The 20572-nt window shown below is 38.3% G+C and overlaps 1 protein-coding gene across 11 annotated transcripts in view; it reads right to left on the bottom strand.

Moving 5' to 3' along the window:
• Window positions 1-20572, bottom strand: part of SSBP2 (single stranded DNA binding protein 2) — a 204999-nt gene that overhangs the window by 42414 nt on the left and 142013 nt on the right. For all 11 annotated transcript variants that reach the window (XM_074813282.1, XM_074813289.1, XM_074813286.1 and 8 more), the window contains 3 exons: window positions 7339-7398; window positions 3324-3390; window positions 3073-3143 (listed from right to left, as the gene is read on the bottom strand). In XM_074813282.1, the coding sequence (XP_074669383.1) occupies window positions 3073-3143; window positions 3324-3390; window positions 7339-7398 (198 nt within the window). The remainder of the gene's footprint in view (window positions 1-3072; window positions 3144-3323; window positions 3391-7338; window positions 7399-20572) is intronic.

Raw genomic sequence — 20572 nt, 5'->3', positions numbered from 1 at the left:
GAATGGATAATAGTAAATTCTCTAAAATGAACAGCTGTGCATTTTGGAAGGAGGATGGGGAGAAAGAAGCGATTTACTTTAAAAAAATTTAGGTCAGTGTTGCAGTCTATTTTCCAATAATAAAACTAATACTCTACTTCATGTATAGTATACTATAAACTGCATAAACTATATGACTCAGGCTTATGAGTGTTCGCTATATTGGTCTGATTCACAAAACCATGTAAACATGAAATGATGAATACATGGGAGAAATCCAACAATGATATTCAAAGTGTCGTTCTGGTGCTGTTTATACCTTGACTGATATATCAGTTACCTAGAACTGATCTGCAACTAGGAAAAGAACATCTGTCTGTTGCTGCAAACAGAAACCCCAAACCTAAAATTTTCTTCATTGTTAACAATCCTAGAAATGTCTAAAGTTAGCTGGTTTGCAAGAATACATAGGCTGCAAACAGATGTCCTCTTCCAGACCCAGCAGTGCCATCTGAAGATTGTATTATCCACAGCTGCTGGTCATCAATCACTACTCATTCCTGCCTTTTTGTGTGCAGCCGGTAGACTGACTGGTGCACACAGTCAGGCAAAAATCAGCCAGATTAACTCTAACCTCCTATTTAACCTAGGTTATCCTAGATGATTTAGCCTAAGCAACTCCTCTGTCAGAACAGTAGGGCAGTAACTGGTGGCTAGTGAAAACTGCTGGGCACAGTAATGTCCCCAGCGGCACTACTGGATCTGGAAAAGAACACAGTCTGACTGTAAGAAAACAGCTATCTGTTTTATTTCATTTTTCCATCTCGATGTGGAGGGGTGAGCCATTCTCCCTATGTGGCCTTCCCTCTTTATTTTAAATCAGGAATCACTTGTGTTGACTGGGGTTAAAGATCTCTATGGAATCCTGCAGGACTGGAATAATCCTAATCAAACGTACTCTTAACTCTAATTACGGCTAATCCTCATCAAATGTACTCCTTCGTCCTCAAATAAGAGTGCTGTCATTAAGGCTACCAATATATACATTCCTTCAGCTGCAGCTATGCTCTCTGCAGAAGTTAGTGCCTCAATTTGTCCCTTACAGTTTTTTACTCAAAGTCACCACCACCACTGTTTATCTGGTAGTTAAGTTGTTCATAAAAATGCTCCCTAATGTCAGGTGGCCAAAATGAGCCAGGTTAGCCGACTTTTTTCTTAAATGTTTAAGATGACCTGATTCCTTTTGACTGGAGGATGTGGGAGGCTCACCAGCAGATATGAAGGATGGGGAGAAGTAGCGGTCACAGACTGGAGGTAGTACCCCATTCATCTAGCATAACTACAGCTTGAAAAAAAAGCCTGAACCTAATTCTTTGGAGCTTCTCAGAGTTTCAAGCATTTACAACCATCCACTGCTTTTTGTTTTATATTATTTAGTTTGAAACAGACTAGAATCATAAAATACAAAACTGAGGTAAATTTTCTGTAAGTTTTCAAGCATATGCATGCTATACTTGCTATATTGGACATAAGCTTTTCTCTATCAACACATTAAGTGTTTTGCAAGTTGACTGCCTGTGCAGCAAGGCAGCAGGGCCTCCCACTATGGGCAGACCTGAGTCAACTTTACAGCACTGTAGCAAGTGGATGTTAAAAGAAGGTGTGAAAGATTCATCAGATTTGGTTTTAGAACTGAATTCTGAGAAGATCCTAAAAGCCATATACAAAGATAGATGATGAACCATTTATAGAAAAGATTGATTTGTGAATGTAAATTTTGTGTAGATTAGCTACATATTTCCCCATTTTAAGAGGATGTCCGGTACAAGAAAGAAGAACTTTACAAAACCACTGGATTTTAAGAGAGCAAAAATGGAAAAATTATCCTTATAAACACTGGCATGAGATTTGCCTGCTGTGTGACTAATGATGCTGCATAAAGTATCAGCTCAATCTCATATGGCAGCACTGCAAAGCTTCTCTTTCTACCTCCAAAAGGCAAGTGGTAAATATACTTCAATGCTACAGAAAAAAATAACAAATGTATTTAATAATGGTTTGTTGGTCACACAGAAGATGATGTGTAGAACTGCACAACTGGTTTCTACCAAGAAGACCCAAAATTGTGAAGACAGTTATGAACAGATTTGAAAGGCAAAGCTATTTAATAATTTAAAATTCAGTTGCTATTCCAAGGACAAAGAAGTCACTAGAGAGATTATCTAAAATGGGTACGTGGGGGCACAACAAGCACACTGTAAAACAAAATACTGGCCACACCGGTATACAACACCACCACCTAAATTTTCTCTCACTAAGAGTGCTGACAAAATACAGAATAATCTTTTAGATTCATATTTCAGGTATGCATCAGACTTAATTTGTTTTCTACCCTAGTTTACTGTTGAAATGTAATTCTGACAAATATCCACTCATATTTTCACACTTTTGAAGAAAGAGCCTATGAACAACTATGACCAGGTCAGCACCATGGAGAAGGATGGTTCTTGCAATCAAAGGTTGCTTCGCTCCTCGAAAACAGAGCAAGAGATGCTTGCGATTGACAAGGGGGAGAAATGGCAGCATGGACTTCTCATTTTACAATAAAATCTCTCTAGCACTCACCAAAAATCTAGATCAATAGTGGATGAAAGAAAAACTCTACAGAATTTTGGGGAGTATTTTTGGTACAAAGAGTTTGCCTAAATTAAAAGTATTAATCCTTTCCTCCTAAACAGCATAAATAATTAGGTTGGGAGGATGAGGAAACACCTACTCAATCCCTGGTCTCCTTTACAAATGTCAGCCTTTGATTACAACATACACTGGCTATAGGACAAACATAACTTTTCTGAAATAAGCAAGTTAAGAGATTCCTCTTTTAACTTCAAAACTTAATTAAAATGACTGATATTTTCATTTTAGACTTTCTACAGTTGCAACTCAGAATTAATGTTTGTAAAACAGAAAGTTCTATTTTAAAATGGGATTACAAAACCAAATCCTGGCCATCTTCAAGCTATGGAAAGCCGGAGTAATATAGTATAAGTATAGGTCTATCAATAAAAATTGGTATCTATCTGTGGAAGGTACCTGTGGTCCTAATGGAACCATTCCTCTTGGAGGAGTCATTCTCTGCATTGGCCCACCCATGTTTGGATGCCCTGCAAATAAAATGTTGTAACTTAAAATACTATGCAATACACAAACACCTTCTAAAACAACTTCAACAAATCATTCCTTTGTCATTAACAAAAAGCTTAAAAAGCTGCAGTAAGCAGAACAGAAGAGGCAAGTTTGAGAAGACAGTACTTCTGAATGGTCCAAATAATTATTTCATTCACCTTGCTGCCGTGTTGGGTCCATCCCACTAGGCAATAACGGCTGACTTCCTGGGACACCTCCAAGTGCCTGCAGGAACAGAAACCATATGTTAAAAGCATATAATGCTTTGAAATTTATGATAAAGACATAATGCAGATATTTCGTTTTTAATTCCCAGATGTTTCTTCTGAGTCGAGAGTAATGTGGTAGAGTTAACTTTCTGTCATGGTTTAAACCCAGCTGGCAGCCAAACACCACACAGCTGCTCACTCCCCCTCCCCCTCCAGGGGTACAGGGAAGTAATATTGGAGGGTAAAGGGAGATATGTAGGTTGAGATACAAAAATAATAATTTAAATAAAATGAAACAATAACAATAACAGAAGTGCAAACGGGTAATGCACAATGCGATGGCTCACCACCTGCCAACTGATACCCAGTCTGTTCCTGGCTAGCAATCCTGAAGAAAACCAAGATCCCGAAACCACAATCCTGGAAGCAAGAAAGAATCCCCTCCTTCCCAGCCACCCGTCCTCTATATACTGAGCATGACGTCACATAATATGGAATATTTCATTGGCTAATTTAGGTCCAGTGCTCTGGCTGTGCCCCCTCCCAGCTTCTTGTACACCTGAGCACAGGCAGGAGATGGGGAGTTGAAAACTCCTTGATCTCTTGGCAACAGCTGAAAACATCAGTGTATTATTGGCATTCTTCTCATACCAAATCTCACACTGAATCCAAATCACAGCACTATTCTACCTACTAAGAAAAAAAATTAGCTCTATCCCAGCTGAAACCAGGACACTTCCTAAATGCTCTAAGTGCCTAACTAAACTAGAAGTCCTGAATGTCCCTGACTATGGATCTGTATGGACAAATTCTTGGACTTCTGTTCAATTATGTATAAATAACCTCCAAAATATGACTGCCTGATTTGCTTCCCCCTGCACCAATACTTCCTTCACTTTAGCTTACCTGTTACTTAAACCTGCAAACACTGTCTTTTTCTTGGGTATGCGACAATTTATCCAAAGCTTATATTGCTACAATTTTCCCTTTTACTCATTATTTTAGCATTCCTTTCAGGTCAGGATGCGGACACTGATATTCTCTGAGAGTGAGCTGTAGCTGAGCCAACTCCACAGCATTCACAGGGTATGGTTAATTAGGGCTGTGATATGGGGGACATTTTGTCTTCCACTCTACCTTACTCTTGAAGGGCATCAGTGACAAGATAAGCTTATTATTCATCTATGGGAGATAACAAACAGTTACAGAACTTGCTCTTAAATCTTGCCTTCAAGTGTGAAGGTACGTTGTGTTGTCATTTCACCTCTGGTCCAAATCACACACACTGCTTTTATTTCCCCACATTTTAATCTGCCCTTTGGGCTTACAGTAACTGAATTAGGTTTAAAGATAATTTCTACAGTCTCTAACTTGCAGTTTAGTCAACTAGAAAAATGTTTTTATGAGTGGATCTTTGTAGCTGATCCTCTAGGTGCTATTTAGCATTTCAAAACAACACCACATTTTCAGTAAAAATGTATCCAGAATGAGCAAATCTGTTATTATGGAAGTAACCTACTCAGGCAATACATGTACTGCTTACTGTGGGAATGGATAAGTTATTCATGACCTAGAAATACTGTAGTAGTCTTGGATACATACAAAGGGGACCCTATCTGCGAATATTATAGTTTGTTTCCACAAGAGGTGGGATATTAAAAAATAAGATACATGTTATTGCCTCAAAGGTAATACAGTCAAAAGGTACTGCACTGCAAGATGAATGGAAAAAACAATCTGAGATACCATAATTTAAACCAGAATTTTACATGTACTTCAGTGGCTTGAAGTCTGGACGATACATAAGAACGATACATGAAGTGCATGGAGAAGTGTCAAATACTAGCAAAGCAGGAACTGGTCACTTCTGCCAGAGATGGCAGGTGACATGCAAGGACACACAGGCATTTGCTGCTGTGAGCACATGTGACTGGCGACTTAACTCATTACACCGTGGATCATTACAGAAGGTACTGTGGTTTACCTCAGTCACACTTCTTTTCAAGAAAAACAAGAGTACTTGCACAGGACAATGCACTGCCAACAGCAAACACCCTTGTAGGGCTTGATGTCGCAGTATGTGATCGAGTACTGGAGGCAATTTAGGGGCACTCCTGTGGCAGTTGGTTGGTGCTAACTTTCCTGCTACAAAGCCTAGATCTAGCTCAGATAACCCTTACACAGCACTGGACAGTGCTGTGCACATGTGCCCTGTGTTACCCTTCCTCACCTAAGAAATACAATCCCTACTGCGAGGCACTAAGGAATAGAGTTATAGTTACAGTGGGAATTTTAACTCTGATTTTTACTGACTTACGGCTAATCAAAATTTCAGCCTTAAAGCTGCACAATAGTTTATTACTTCCACACACTGCCCATCTATACTGTAACACAAATAATGGCAGCACTGTTAAAAGCAGTAATTCATGAATGCAGTATAATGTAAATGAATTGCAAAGGCTGTAATTCACTAACATTATGTGATTATGTCACAGTTCTGAACTGAAAATATCACAATGTGCAGACAAAAATGCTTCCGAAACTAAAACTGCAGGTTGGCAGCACTTTCGCAGCATTCGCCACATCCAGTTTCTACCTGCCAGTATTTACAGTCTTCAGAAACATAGGAAGCAAAACAAAGGAATATGTGAAGCCCAAACACTGGTGTATTTTTGGCTAAGACAGAACTGAAAGGTGCAAAAATCAGAAAGATATTTTGTACTGAGTTACAGTATGTCTGTAACAAATATTTCACTGAAGTGCTAATGACACTGCACTCTTCTGTTGTCCCTTGATGATCACTTCAACAAGGCTAATTACATTTCCCTCGTAAAAAAGTAGCTATGGTTCAGGTAACTTAACCACCTCCCAGGCATCACCATGTTTGATTTGGAGGAACATTGAAAGAAGTCTTGTGACCTCATCTATCCAACTCACTGAAATTTAAACTTCAACATTCTGGCAATATTGTGCCAGTGCTGAAGACAAGGTTGTTGACATTGTGTTACACATATATAAAAAATAGCCAGAACTGAGGTTGGAGCAGAAAAGACTCCTCATCAAGCTGTGACAAGAAAGGCAGTCCTGAAAGTCTAAGTTGCACCAAAAAAAACCATTCCATCTGTCCTATCAACCTTTCCCAATATTGTAAATGACCCAGTTTTAGTTTCAGAGCCGCACTGTTTTTCTGTCTGCTTATCTCTAACTTTTCATCTGTTGACAACTGCTTTCTCCTCCTCTATCTGCACTACGGAGAACTTAAAAATACACTGCTATCTGCTTCCAGAACCATCTTTTCACAGATGGGCCAATAAAGGTCTCTGCTGACGAACAGCAGCTCATTACTCATTCTTGTTACACTGGCATGCATAGCCTTTGATGGAGATGGGGAGGAAATTGGGAACTTGATGCTTTTATAAAGTCCTGAGAGTGTCTAGAAGAGTCATAGAGTGCTTTATGATATCTGCGTCTCACCAATAATCTCCACACTTACTGTGAAATAAATATACTTCTTCTATCCAACAGAGAATAGGAGGGAGTGATGCATTTTATGTAGAATTAAGTCCAAAACTTCTCAGAGCTAACTACTTGATGTGGTTAGGAAAGTTTAGAGAGTATAACAGCTATGAGGACGTTCTGCCTTCAATCTCAGAGCAAGCAGTGTAGGCTGGCTGAGGTTAATGCAGCACCACAGAAGGCAAGTATATTCTCCTTCTGGAAACAGGCTTAACGTACAATAAATTTTGAGGTGTAGACACTAATTAAGCATAGGAAAGTGAACTGGGAGTAGCATGGCCACACCTTATCAAAATAACTACTTAATGGTCAGACAAAATGGGGTGGAGAGGGACTGAGCAACTTTCGTAGCCAATGAGCCACTGGTAGCCAACAAGCCAACACTGTCTCTTCCCAGCGCTGCACCATGACCCTGGACCACAACAGTGCATCAGTGACAAATTCTTACCTGATTGGGTATTCTTAAAGGTGGCCTTGGACCTCCAGGGTACCGAGGGGACATGAAAGGCTACGAAAAAAAAAAACCACAAAACTGCTAAGTAATTCAATGTAGCTTGTAAATAACACATTGAGTCATTGGGCATATGGCTTGGGTCATGCTCACACTTCAGGCATCCAGCTTAAATACTTCCACAGAGCATTCAGTATAATCTTCCGCAATGTTTAGCAGAACTAAATAAATTTAGAGATTCTTGTCAAATCCATCTACCAAGACAAATTATTTAAAACTTTGTTACAGCTATTGTGAATGCAGGATATAAATTAACTGTGAAGAATAACAAACTATTTAGATCATATAATCACAAATCTGTACTTTCCACTGGAGAAGAGAAAGATAGAAACCCTAGAATACAAAATAAAAATGTTTTTGGGAGAGTCAAGAGGTAACTAACAGCAAAACAATTTGCAAATACTTTCCATTCACTTTTTCATAATAACACCAAAATGCAATACAAAATTTAACCTGTGAGGGCACAGGTTGCAAGTTTATGTCATAAATATTTAGAACTTTGGTGGTTTAAATGAACCATATTAATTCAATGTTATTCCTTCCATCCCTCCATACTCCGTGCTCTCAAAACCAAATATATACCCAAATCTGTCATACCATCCTGCACCCTGTGAGGTTCTAGTGGCTCTTGGCTACTACTATACTACTTTGTAGCCCACAAACAACGTCAGCCCCTTACAATAAACAAATAGTAGTACCAGCAAATGTGTTTAACATTTCTATTCCATCCCAAAGTGTGACAGTAATCTAGAAACCTAAAAAGCCAGGAGGTTAGTGGCAAGTGTGAGATCTACAGGAAAAAGGCACAAACATCTGACAAAACAGATGATGAAGAGGATCATTTTGGCAAGCAAATGTACCTATAACTCCAAAAGAAAATGAAGAGCTGAAATTATGCTTTGACTGTGAATACAGGGACAAAAAATACTGATTCTTTATATCATGAAAGAGAAGCTCACTTCTGTTCATGACACTGCCACTGGAGACAAGGGAGAGAAAAAAGAAAGGAGTCTGCTGGGGCTTCCCAGGGGCAATCTCTGATGACAAATGAGCTGCTGCACATTTCAACCCACTCTTTGGGGTCTCTTCGAAAAGAAGCAGATATACCTACACAGGCATCACCTAGTCAGCTGTAGCTAAGGACCACTGGCAAGTCATTAAAAGTCTATGATCAACATCACTGTTTTACAAATAAATAGCTTATTTCAGCTCCATCAGCAGCACCGTTACAAACTGAAATGCCAGTGATCATCAGTGTTGGTAATGCATGTATTAATAGTAGCAATAGCTAGCAAAAGAATTATAATTATGTTACCAATAATTAGCAATTTTTCCTATGATCTTGCATAAAAAATTTAACGGAACCTTTCACATCTCAGAATCAGATGAAAGCTGAAATAATGTAACCTAGATAAATACGCATTCAGAATAGGTACTAGAAAGCAATTTAAAACACAGAGAGTGCACAAACTGGAGATGGAAGTTCAATGACAATTGTGAAAAATTACTTTAATAAAAAAAGCATTTGAAATGATGAGCTATAGAAGAGGGAGGCTTCTTCATGCCCTCTCTCTGATGGCAAGATTCACTGATAAGAAAGAAAGAAAAAGGGTTGTACATGTGGTGAAGGCTGTAAACAGGCCCTTATAAAGCAGTAAAAGTGTAAGGAAATTAGAATTTCAACAATTTCCATAAAGGTCAACCAAGTGCATTGTATGGAGTGCACACACTCTAGTGAGTAACTTGGATTTGGCTTGCCTCACTCAGCAAATGAAACCTTAACTTGTACATCTCATAAAAGGAAAATCAGTGTCTCTCAAGTCAACCATATCTTAATGCAGAATCACACTACTAATATAAGTATGTAATAGTGCATTATTGGCAGAACATCTGCTCCTTTCAAGCAGGATGGAAACCTGCTTGTCCCCTCTCTTCCCAGTGGGTTCACCTTTCTATGCATTCATAAAAATACCTAAGACTTACCTTTTGTACAGAATTGAAATTTTATTTTAACAGCCGAAACAAATACTCTACTGCATTAAGGAGAGAAAGAGGCTTACTCATACAAAGTCACCATTTCTCTTTTCAAACTATGACTTGCATTTTTTCTGCCTGACAATTAGAGTCCATATTTTTTGGTTTGCTGTGCCCCTGAGGTCAGTAACTGCTTCAAATTTTTGAGAAGGTCTGGATCTAAGTAGGTCTCAAGTCTATTCAATAAAAGACTCAGAGAGTAAGTCTAGGATTCCTCTCTGAAATTATATATAAGTCACGATTTTTAAATTTTTTTCTGAGGCATTGTTTCCTAAGCAGGCATCAAAGGAGACTTTAATTTAAGAGCCAGCTCATCTATTCTTAACTGACTTGTTAGTTTATTGCATGGAGTAACTACAGGAGCATCTTTGATACAACTCTGTCTTGCAAGAAGGTTTATATACTATAAATATTTACTTATCTATGTATTCCCCTTAAAAATATTTGTGGAAGTGTTTAAACCTTCTCCTATTCTTTAAGCAACTGAACCCAAATGGAACTGCAACATATGACTTCATCTAGTAAATTTCAAGTAGTTCTCATGGTTCTTGATGATCCATGGATACAAACACTGCCCAGTTCAATAGGCAGAAAATATATATAAAAAACTGGGAAGCACAACTAATGTTTTAGTGAATATAAGTATCCGTAAAGGTCCATATAGCATTGCAGAAAATGGTGAGATAGTAATGTTCAAGGACAATTCTAAAAAATTTTACACTGATTTGGACCAACATTTAGTATTTAAACTCACCACAAAAATTCTACCATTAAAAACTTCAAATATTCTCATTTTTGTGCCAGCTACTAAACTTCTCCCTCTCCCAATGTCATGTTTGTCCACAAAAAGTTCTACTGAGATGGATCAAGACAAGAAAGAAATTCTGTCAAACGTTTTAATGAAAATAAATATGAACAGCTTTTCACTACATTGGTAGCATTTTTTCAAGTCTCTTTCTCACACACACAAACACACACACACACACACATACATATTATTAAGCACCAGGCATTCTGAAAGACACAAACTCAAGCAGTAGGCACTTTCTGTCATATGTTGTTTCACCACATCCTTTGTAATTACTAAGAACAGCTGACATTTAGTCTCTGATCTAGTTTTACTTTATTGTTAAGGGTTGCTGAAATGACCATGTCTTAAGGACTGGACTTACGTGGACTTATATTTCTTACAGCTAGTAGATCTCTTTCCTTGACTTCTTGGAAACTTTTTCTTCCCCTTAACGATATTGCTGCACATGAATCACAAAAAGTAATGGGTTCAAATTATGGGCATTAAATTAAAACCAGTGACCAGATTTTGAATTGGCCGGTGTAGCATTTGTCTTCTGAAGACAAACAATAAATTCTTCTCATGTTGAAGACTTGGACATTTCTGCCTGCTACCTCAGCCTTCTGTCAATCCAAAATTCAGCATCTTGATAGTCGAAAACCTTTAATGGATCTCCACACTAAATTTTCAGCAAGATACACTCCTTATTTGTCTCAGAGTTCAGAGGGGGCGACTGGATAGGTGCCATGGTAATGAATCAAATACTTTCTTGCCTACTCCAGCTAGCAGGGAACGAGACGGTTGTCAGTAATGCACAGAATACAAGAGCACTTCTTCCACCTAAGGATTATAGAAGTATGACTCTTCAAAAAATAGGGTAAAAAATAGAAATAAATAATTAAGCTGGAAAAATATGCCAGAAGATACGTGATTTACTAATGCACCAATAACTTTAGCTATCAGGTAGCAACAAGACAGATGGGCAAGAGATATTATCTCCTAGAGCCTCTCTATGCAAAAGGATGTACGATACTCTTCAAATAATATATGTGGCATTTCAGGGACAGATCTTGCTTAAGATGTTGCAAAGCCTGTCTCAGGGAAACCAATCTCTTGAAGCTAATCTGACTTGAAGAAGAAGGCTATTACCAGAGTGGCTCCATCCCACAGTAATTTCCAGGTGCTGAAGTGACTCTCAAGGGTTTCTAGTCACTACTGCAGCCTTCAAGTCCCTCTGATCTGCAACAGGGACATTACAAGTACAAGGAAGTGTAAACAACACTATTGTGCACTTCCATAAGCTGCAATTAACCTCTCAAATGGAGCTCAGGAACTGGCACATACTCATGTATTAAGAAAAGCAAAAAACTAAACCAAACCCCCAAGAAAAACCCAACCCAAACCAAAAATGAACAAACAAGAAAAAAACAAAGGAAGAAAAGAAAAAAGAAAGTAACATGAAGAAAACAAAATAGCAGGCAAGAATGTCATATCTAAGCCACAATTGAGATGGAGATGCCACCAATGTTTGAAAAGATGTGTCACACAAGTTGCAGCAACTGCAGAAGATTCCGGTAACTGTTTTGGAGAACAGCCGACTAAACACATCTGCAAACGCCAGTATATTGTAATTACTGTCTTCGGGTATAAAATTCAGTAATTCGGTATCACAAAAAGCATCTTGAAGGCTGCTGTCATGCAGCTGAGACCGAAGAAATATAAGCAGAAGCCTCTACTAAACTGGGTGAAAAAGAAGCCAGAAAAGCCTTTTCTATAGTCACCACAGAACACATGTATTTATTAACTTAAAAGTGAAAAAAAAAAAAACACCTAAAAGAAGTACTTAAAAAAAAAAAACTAAAATGATACTAGAAGAGAGACTACACAATATAAAATCAGTATGTGAAATGTTAAATTTAGTAAGCTCCCTGTTCTTACTTAGAGCATCCTAGCATGTTGAATTGTTAAAAATACTTAAAAAGAATTAAAGTTCAAGAACTTGAATCATGGTGGCAGACTTTCTACTACTTTTTGTTATCTTCCTGCTAAAGAAAGAATCCAACGGTGTACAGGAAGAGTAAAGGTTATCTTATAAACTGTGTATTTAATACAATTTTTCGAGTTGTGTGGGCATATGCAATGTAAAAATCTCATAAAATACTATTTTTCTTAATCTCTGGGAACACAAGGGGACAAGCAGATAATAAGTTTCTCAGTAGGGAAGTCTTTGAATAAGCAGCATTGAAGCACAGTAGTCTTACTGCCCATATTTTGATTCCAGTATTCCCGAAAAATGATTTCACAAAAAATACCCATCAGGAGGGTGATGACATAATGGCATAGAAGCTGGCACATTCTTCTGCCAGCTGTGTAATTCTTACTCTACCTTTTTTTAGTTGTTGGGCAACTCTAGAACATGGCGTGTTTTGGTTTTCTTGTACCTAATACTGGTGGAATAAAAGAATTTAAAAGATGGTGTTCTACTAAATATGACAGATTGCAATAAATCTATTTTTGTTTAAATTTACTTCCTTTCCAAAAGCTGGGAATACAATTTACTTGCTTCCAAATATGGGTTTGGGTGGGGTATTTTTGCACTGACATTATTATCCTTTTTTTACTCATACCATTACATTCATTGACCACATTTTGTCCCACATATATTGCACAATTTACAATAATCTACAATCAACAAATTAATCCTGAATATTGCTTACATTTCAATTCCTATTTAGACCAAATTCCTATTGAGATGAATTTACCATAAATATCCATATCTGTTCCAATACACACATATTACCCTATGACTTGTTATACTGAATAGCACAACCTCATGTAGCAAACACGCACACACCAGGAAAACAAATAAATGTAGTTCAAAAAGTATTACTGCAGTTATTGGGCATGAGTAATGGAGAGGTTGCACACATCTGCTAACTGTAAAAATACCGAGAGTCAAAACGCCAGCGAACAAAGCTCAGGCTGAAGAAAATAAAATGGAATGAATATTGCTTGAACAGGAGAACCCTGCCTACATGGCAAGAAAAAACTCACCTGTCTCAGTAACGGTACCTTAAAAAAGCTTGAAAAAAGATTTCAGACGGCTGAGCATGACCCAGCAGTGTGCCCAGGTGGCCAAGAAGGCCAATGGCATCCTGGCTTGTATCAGAAATAGCGTGTGGCCAGCAGGGACAGGGAAGGGATCTTACCCCTGTACTCGGCACTGGTGAAGCCGCACCTCGATGACTGTGTTCAGTTTTGGGCCCCTCACTACAAAAAGGACATTGAATGACTCGAGCGTGTCCAGAGAAGGGCAACAAAGCTGGTGCAGGGTCTGGAGCACATGTCATACGACGGGCGGCTGAGGGAACTGGGGCTGTTTAGTCTGGAGAAGAGGAGGCTGAGGGGAGACCTCATTGCCCTCTACAACTACCTGAAAGGAGGTCGCAGAGAGCTGGGGATGAGCCTCTTTAACCAAGTAACAAGCAATAGGACAAGTTGCACCAGGGAAGGTTTAGACTGGATATTAGGAAGCATTTCTTTCCAGAAAGGGTTGTTGGGTGTTGGAATGGGCTGCCCAGGGAGGTGGTGGAGTCCCCATCCCTGGAGGTGTTTAAGAGTTGGGTTGACACAGCGCTGAGGGATCTGGTGGAATTGAGAACGGTCAGTGTGAGGTTAATGGTTGGACTGGATGATCTTCAAGGGCTTTTCCAACCTTGATTATTCTGTGATTCTGTGAAAATAACAACGCTCATCTCAATTCACATTAACATCTTCCCAGCTGGCTGTACTAAAAGGTTTTTTTCAGGTTGGGAAAATATGCGTTTGTCTGGTCAAAGGAAGACAGAAGGTGTGTTTTAAAGCATACCACCAATCTGGTTTAAATGACTACATTTAAGGCTGCTGCAGAAAGCAGGGCAGCACTTATCCAGCCAAAATACACCCTCTGAGGCCAACTGGGTTGCAGCGGGTGACCTGCTAAGCCGGATGCATGGAAGCCCCAGCTTGATGCACTGAGCACTCATGCCATGAAGATGTCCCTGCCCAGCTCGGCCCTCCTGCTGTGCCCAAGATGAGCATTCCTACAGGAAATCTCAGAAAAGGGAAGGTGTTTTACATATCTTGGGTACTTCAGCACAGTGTCAGCCAAGCCTGGCCAACCGCCTGCAAGTGGCCTTACCTGGGACACCTCTGCCTGCCAGGGACCTCTCTCTGTCCCAGCCTGGGGCAGCACCACCCCACTGCAGTTCAGTGGCGGACAGCGGGGAGAGAGGATCAGTCTCTAACAACAGCTCCATCCCGACCCAGAAGAGGACACCCATGCCACTGTCTTCCTGCATTTTTCATGGCTTAAGAAAGCACAGGAACAGGTTCTGCTTGCACCAGACAGTGCTCTGCAGAGCTTCCCAAAACCACCTCTAAATTAATGGTTTTAGAAGCAAACAAAAAACAAGTGATAACTGTTTTTCAGCATACTGTGGGGTTTTTTTAACCTGCATTATCAAATTTAGAGCAATGTGCTTAGATTGTATGTCTCAACACCCTGAGAAGTGGATGATGCTCCTAACTGGAGAACATCACTTAGGGGAATAACAAGAGCACAACACAAATTAAAAAATACAAGATACAACACAGTTTTAGCACTCAGTATAAAAAAAGGACTGAAATGGTATTAATTGGTTTGTATAATTCAGTCACCATAATCAGCACAAATTCTAAACACTACTGAAACTGGAACTGCAGATCTAATGTTTACACACTATGACAAATTAATTAATTGTGCTGCTACTGGAGGAGTAGGTATTGTAAGAGAGTCCAAGCTGCCACCATCAAGGTCATAAGATAGGTGGGAATTCTCATGACTAAGTCTCTTCACTTATTAATTTAGAGTTCTAAATTAGAAGTGAAATAAACCAGAAATCTTTGTTCTCCTCTCCTCCATTAAAAAAATGAATTAAATTGCGAAGCTACCTATTCTGTCTCTGAAAATACAATTCATCTTTTTTGGTTTTCAAACTCTATTTCTGGTTATAAAGATTGACATCACTTAACTACTTATAGTCCAAATGGCAAGAAATAAGACTGCTTGATAGTTTTACTTAATTTTCTTATTATGGTAGCAGTACTGAAAAATGACTAGGAAGTAACATTTTAATGTATCTCCTTAAGATTTCTGTATTTTATAAAATGGTTTAGAGGTGCTTTACAATTCCCACTGGTGTGCATACTTCCATTTTCAATGAAACGGGGTTTGGTACTCTTGAAGAATACCAGTGCTGAACCATAAAATATGTGTGAATTGAATGTATCCAAGTGAGTTTACAATTCATATACTTTCATTTATTTAGTTTCCTCTGTGTTTTTTTGTGGACATCTCCATCAGCAGTAACAGTCACCACAGCGTATAAGATACTCCTCATTAACACATTTTAATTCTAACCAGGACTAAACTAAATTAGCTCTCAAAATGACACTCTTGTGCAGGCACAGCCTGCTGATAAGCACAAACACGTAACTTATCCACTGCAAAGCTCAGACAGGCTATCATCCATTCTTAACAAAAAATTGTTTTCCTATTCAACTGCGTTTTACTATTAATTATACAACCCTTCTTGTCTTCCTGTGCTCCCCAAATGGCTACCACAGTGTTAGAGGTCTTGGTTTTATATTTTGCTAAAGTGTTTCAGAGATCAAATTTGGGTTACACACTACACAACTTGCAATCTACCTGTATAAATCAAACTAGATGTTTTCATCTACACTGTTTCACATAAAATTGTATTAGATTCTCAGCACCAAGACAGGATTTCTCTCTACATTGGCCTTTCCTGATGACCAAACCTATTTCCATGAGCAAGTTCTCCTCTGTGCTTCAGACGAAGATCCCTGTAAAAATAATTTCCGTATTTATGGTTTTCTAAGAGCAGTCTGACACACTCCAGCAACCTATAAATAGCAACAGTAAGAGGTTTGATTTAATTTAGAGTATAGCACAAAATTAAAAATATCAATATTAAAAATTGAAAAGCCTTTCACACACATCTGTCTTTCCACATCTAAAATTCCAAAAGTTACAACAATACTAGCATTTCAAACAAAATTAATGCTTTATCCCTGGTCAAGAAATACAGGACTCATTCCACCATATGGAAGAATACTGCAATTCATACCTTGCATACATGGCACAGCAGAATGAAGAAACAAACCCTCTTAAAAAAAAAACCACCAAAACCCTTTTGTCCCTAGCTAGACATTTCTCTGTGATGCTAAGAGCAGGGTCTGCCCACTTGCCTGGCTACTTCTCCAGAAATTTGAGAAAGTAAATAACACTCATTTTGATAATAGATGATCTTTAGGAATTATACTGTTATTACATCTGTCTCACTTTGTGGGAAATGTCATTATCTCACACTCAAGAAGATTTAGAAAATGGGAGAGAAACGGGCTAAGTTCTACACATGATATTTAATGGAAATTTTGGAAGAAATGAAACTTTAGAGGGCTATTACCTACATGCATTTTAAATCAGGTTAATACTTTTTACTTTAATTTTTATTAAATACAAATGTTACAGAAAATAGAGTATTTCAAACCTGACAACGTAGAATGAAAACATCAAGGAGTATCACCCTCTTTTCAAAAAATAAACAAACTGTGCTTTTATAATCCAGGCATCACACACACAGATCACTAAGCTTAAGAAAGCATTTTCTTAGTAAACCACCTAATCACCCCTGATTATGATATGCAATTGAGTTTTTGGAACAACTTTGACAATGACAAGCTGGAGTTTGTTATTCCTGCTGTTGTATTTAATAAATACACTATTTCAAAGCTACCTGCATTATCGTCATTTTGGCTTCAAACCCAAGCACTTGTGTCTCATGTAAAAAGCAAGAGTCAGACTCTGACAGTAACTGAATTAACCTCAGCAGAAGGAAGCATGGTATATAAATGACAGCCCTTCTCCTACTCTTTAGTATCACTTCAGCACCAACTATAATGCCAATTTCAGTGTACGATCCGTACGCTTAAATTTCTGAGGTTTATCTCACAAAGAGAGAACTTGAATTTTCAGGATAAGATTATAAAGTTCAGAACAGATTTCCTAGAAAAATGACTTGTGCCCAACTCCACCTCTTCCCCTTGCACCACTTCACAGCTAGCAGTGGGTCTGTGGCTGCTTGAGATGTACACATGGAAGGGGCGGCAGGGGAAGCTGGGCTCAGAGCTTATTTAGCTACTCAAGCTGAGCAGTCTTAATTTGTTCTAACGGTTATGAGCAGTAAAACCATTAACACGACTGTAGGATAGAATTATCAAAGCCAGCAGATGTTGGACACCTTTCTCTTTTTAAAGTTGACTTTTTTCCTGGCATTTAGAGACAATGAACAAAAAAGAGAGGAACAAACACAAACTACTTACAGATCTCTCTAGATGCTAATTCAATCTCACATAGTCTAAAAAGTCAAAGTAATTTTAAAAATTAAAGCGTTTTAAAATACAGCCTGATACTGGCAAGGACAAAAATGCACAGATCCCAATTCTACAAAGAATTAGACATACACATAGTTTTATGCACTTGAGTATTCCCAGTGGCTGTCAGTCTGCTATACAGGGGTGGATGTCTTTACAAACAACAGAGATTCCAAAAATACAATAAAATTCTGCTTACTAAAATTAATTATATAAACCCAGGGAAAAAAATCCCCTTTAAAATCTATTTTCAAAGCATTTCAAGGCCTACCAAAGCTGCTAGCTTTACACACAAACTGTATTTGTAGTTTTGGTGACATTTCCTTCGCTCACAGTAATGTTTTAACAACGCATGATACTTTTTAAGCTTCTGAGACTTCACTGTATCTGCTCTGCTAAGGGCCCAATTCTTTAACTTTTCACTCCTTCCCCTGCAATTATCTCATTTGCTCCACTGGAATTTAGGATAGGTGTGAACATGTAGAAAATCCATCTAATTCTGCAGTCACGCTCCAGATCATTTTTAATGATTTGTATATTTTAGTTTAGAATAAAAAAAAGGCAGTGCTGCAGAAGTGGGAATAACATGAGGCTCAGCAGTTAAAGGTAAGTGACGAAGCAGGATGCTACCATTGTTAATGAAGTATGGCTGTTTGAAGATGGGGGGTAAAAAACGGTAATTCCCTGGAAAACCAGGAAACTATGTGAGTGTTAAGGGAAAACAATAGTTGAAAGAGATCAAAGGCATTTAAAAAAAAACCCCAAAACATTTTCAAATCGATATAGATCCACGTTATGGTCCTGTGAACACCAGTCTGAGAGATGCCTGCATCTTCCAGCTTTAGTCATGTAATTTAGCAGCTGGAATTAGGAATCCTCATTCCTTGTGCAAACAACGACCCCTCAGTGGACAATTCACAGAAGCAACACAGCCACTCCAAAATGGCTTTAAAGGGACACTGGAGGATTTCTCCTTCCTCATCATTCTTACTGCTGGATGCTTGTTCAAATGAGCAATTGGGGAGGATGTTCTGCAAGTGTGAAGGGGCTGAGGATCATGTTCCCAGCAGATCCCTGGCCAATGCAGTAGTTTTGGGAGACTAATACACATGAGCTAGGTTAAAGTGAGTGCAAGGACTGAGTGAAACCACAAATGGGCTGTCTTTACACCAGCTGCTGTGGAATCAGAGGATATATAAAGGTGCCATCCATATTTGTTTGGGAGACTTTGACCAATGACTTTTAAAAAGGAACACATATTCTACACTTTCCCTTGGAAAACAGCCCAATCATCATTTTGCTTGTTAGTTTTCTTGGGGGTATATAGCAAAGATTTAACTGTTCTAATCAAATGCTGCATTTATTGAATTTGTAATACAAGTTCTATCTTTTTAAAATGTCTCATAGCATGACTTTACTACAGACTGTAAATAGAAGTATAAATTTAAACAGCACATTATATTTTACATCCTCACACAAAAGTGAGCTTAGAAATCCATTTTCTTTTAAAATATAAATAGTTCACTATTTCTGTTTCAAAATGCAAGAGGTGTGCGTCATTATTGATTTTTAGTTCTCTAACTTACTTTGCTTATTTTCACTATCTAAATGCTATTTAAACTCATTTTTTATAGCAAATAGTAATGCAAGGCAGGAAAAGAAATGTAAAAGTTCTCTCTGTTCATGTGTCTTACTGTAATGATACTCTCCTAATGCATTAGGTCACCTCTACTAAGGCACAACAAGGCTAAAAATAATACTTTATAGAATAATATGGATTGAGCTAAAATGAGAATGAACAACTGCCACTAGATGGCACGACAGCCTCACATTACTTTGGTGCATTGGGTTTGGTCTGTCTCGTCCGTCCCCGTCCCCCCCTCCTCCCCCGTCCCCCCCCGCCCCCCCCTTTATATAAGAGGAATATGTAACATTTGTATTTCAAACATGGTGTCGACACATTTTTCCCATGCCATTCCAAGTATATCTGATGATCACAAATTGGTGAATGAAGGAAACATTTGACAATTCCTTTAGAATATATATATATATGCACTACAGAAATCAGGTTTAGTGGCAAGCTCAACTAGAACTAATGTTAACAAATTTGTTGAATAAAAAATAATGCATTTAAAAGAAAGAGTGCTTTACTTATATGTGAAAAGGCATAGTCAGTGGTAGAACTTAACTTCTAAAAATATTACCAAATCAAACAAGTGAACTGTCAATTATCAGACAACCTGCTTCCTCTAAATCTCATCTGGCACTTGATGAGTTAACTATTCAGCAGTGTTTCCCAGGTGAGTTAAGTACAAACCCAATGTTACCTGCCTGAGTGCCTCTGAAAACCAGACAGGTTCCTTATACAAAAGCAGACACAGCAAACTTTTAGACCACCAGGTAATAAAAGAGGTGAAGATAACTGGGGCTTAATTAAACATGCATTTAAATGTTTCTCACGATTGCAGAGCAAAAGTAAGCAACCAGGGTCAGATATTCAACAGTGCTAGTTGTCACTAACTTGGAGAAACATGATGAATTCCACTGGATTAGAACCTAGAACTTCTGAGCAACCTGGTCTAGTGGAAGGTGTCCCTGACCGTGGCACAGGGGTTGGACTAGATGACCTTTAAGGGTTCCTTCCAACCCAAACCATTCCATGATTCTATGATTTTAACTCTGCATTTAGGTGTGTTAAAACTGGAAAAGTAACTAAAAGATAAATAAAATCCTGTAAAAGCAACACTTTTCATTCCGTTTAAAAATTCAGAATAATTCAATGAACACAAGCTCAAAACTTCCCTCTGGCCTCTGTTTATTTGCCTACTAAAGCTGATACTGTCCACAAAGATCAAACAAATAGTTTGCAAA

Source organism: Strix aluco, chromosome Z (assembly GCF_031877795.1).
Source record: "Strix aluco isolate bStrAlu1 chromosome Z, bStrAlu1.hap1, whole genome shotgun sequence".
Lineage (NCBI taxonomy): Eukaryota > Metazoa > Chordata > Aves > Strigiformes > Strigidae > Strix > Strix aluco.
The sequence above is the reverse complement of the archived record's forward strand: the minus strand, read 5'-3'. Positions and strand labels throughout refer to the sequence as shown.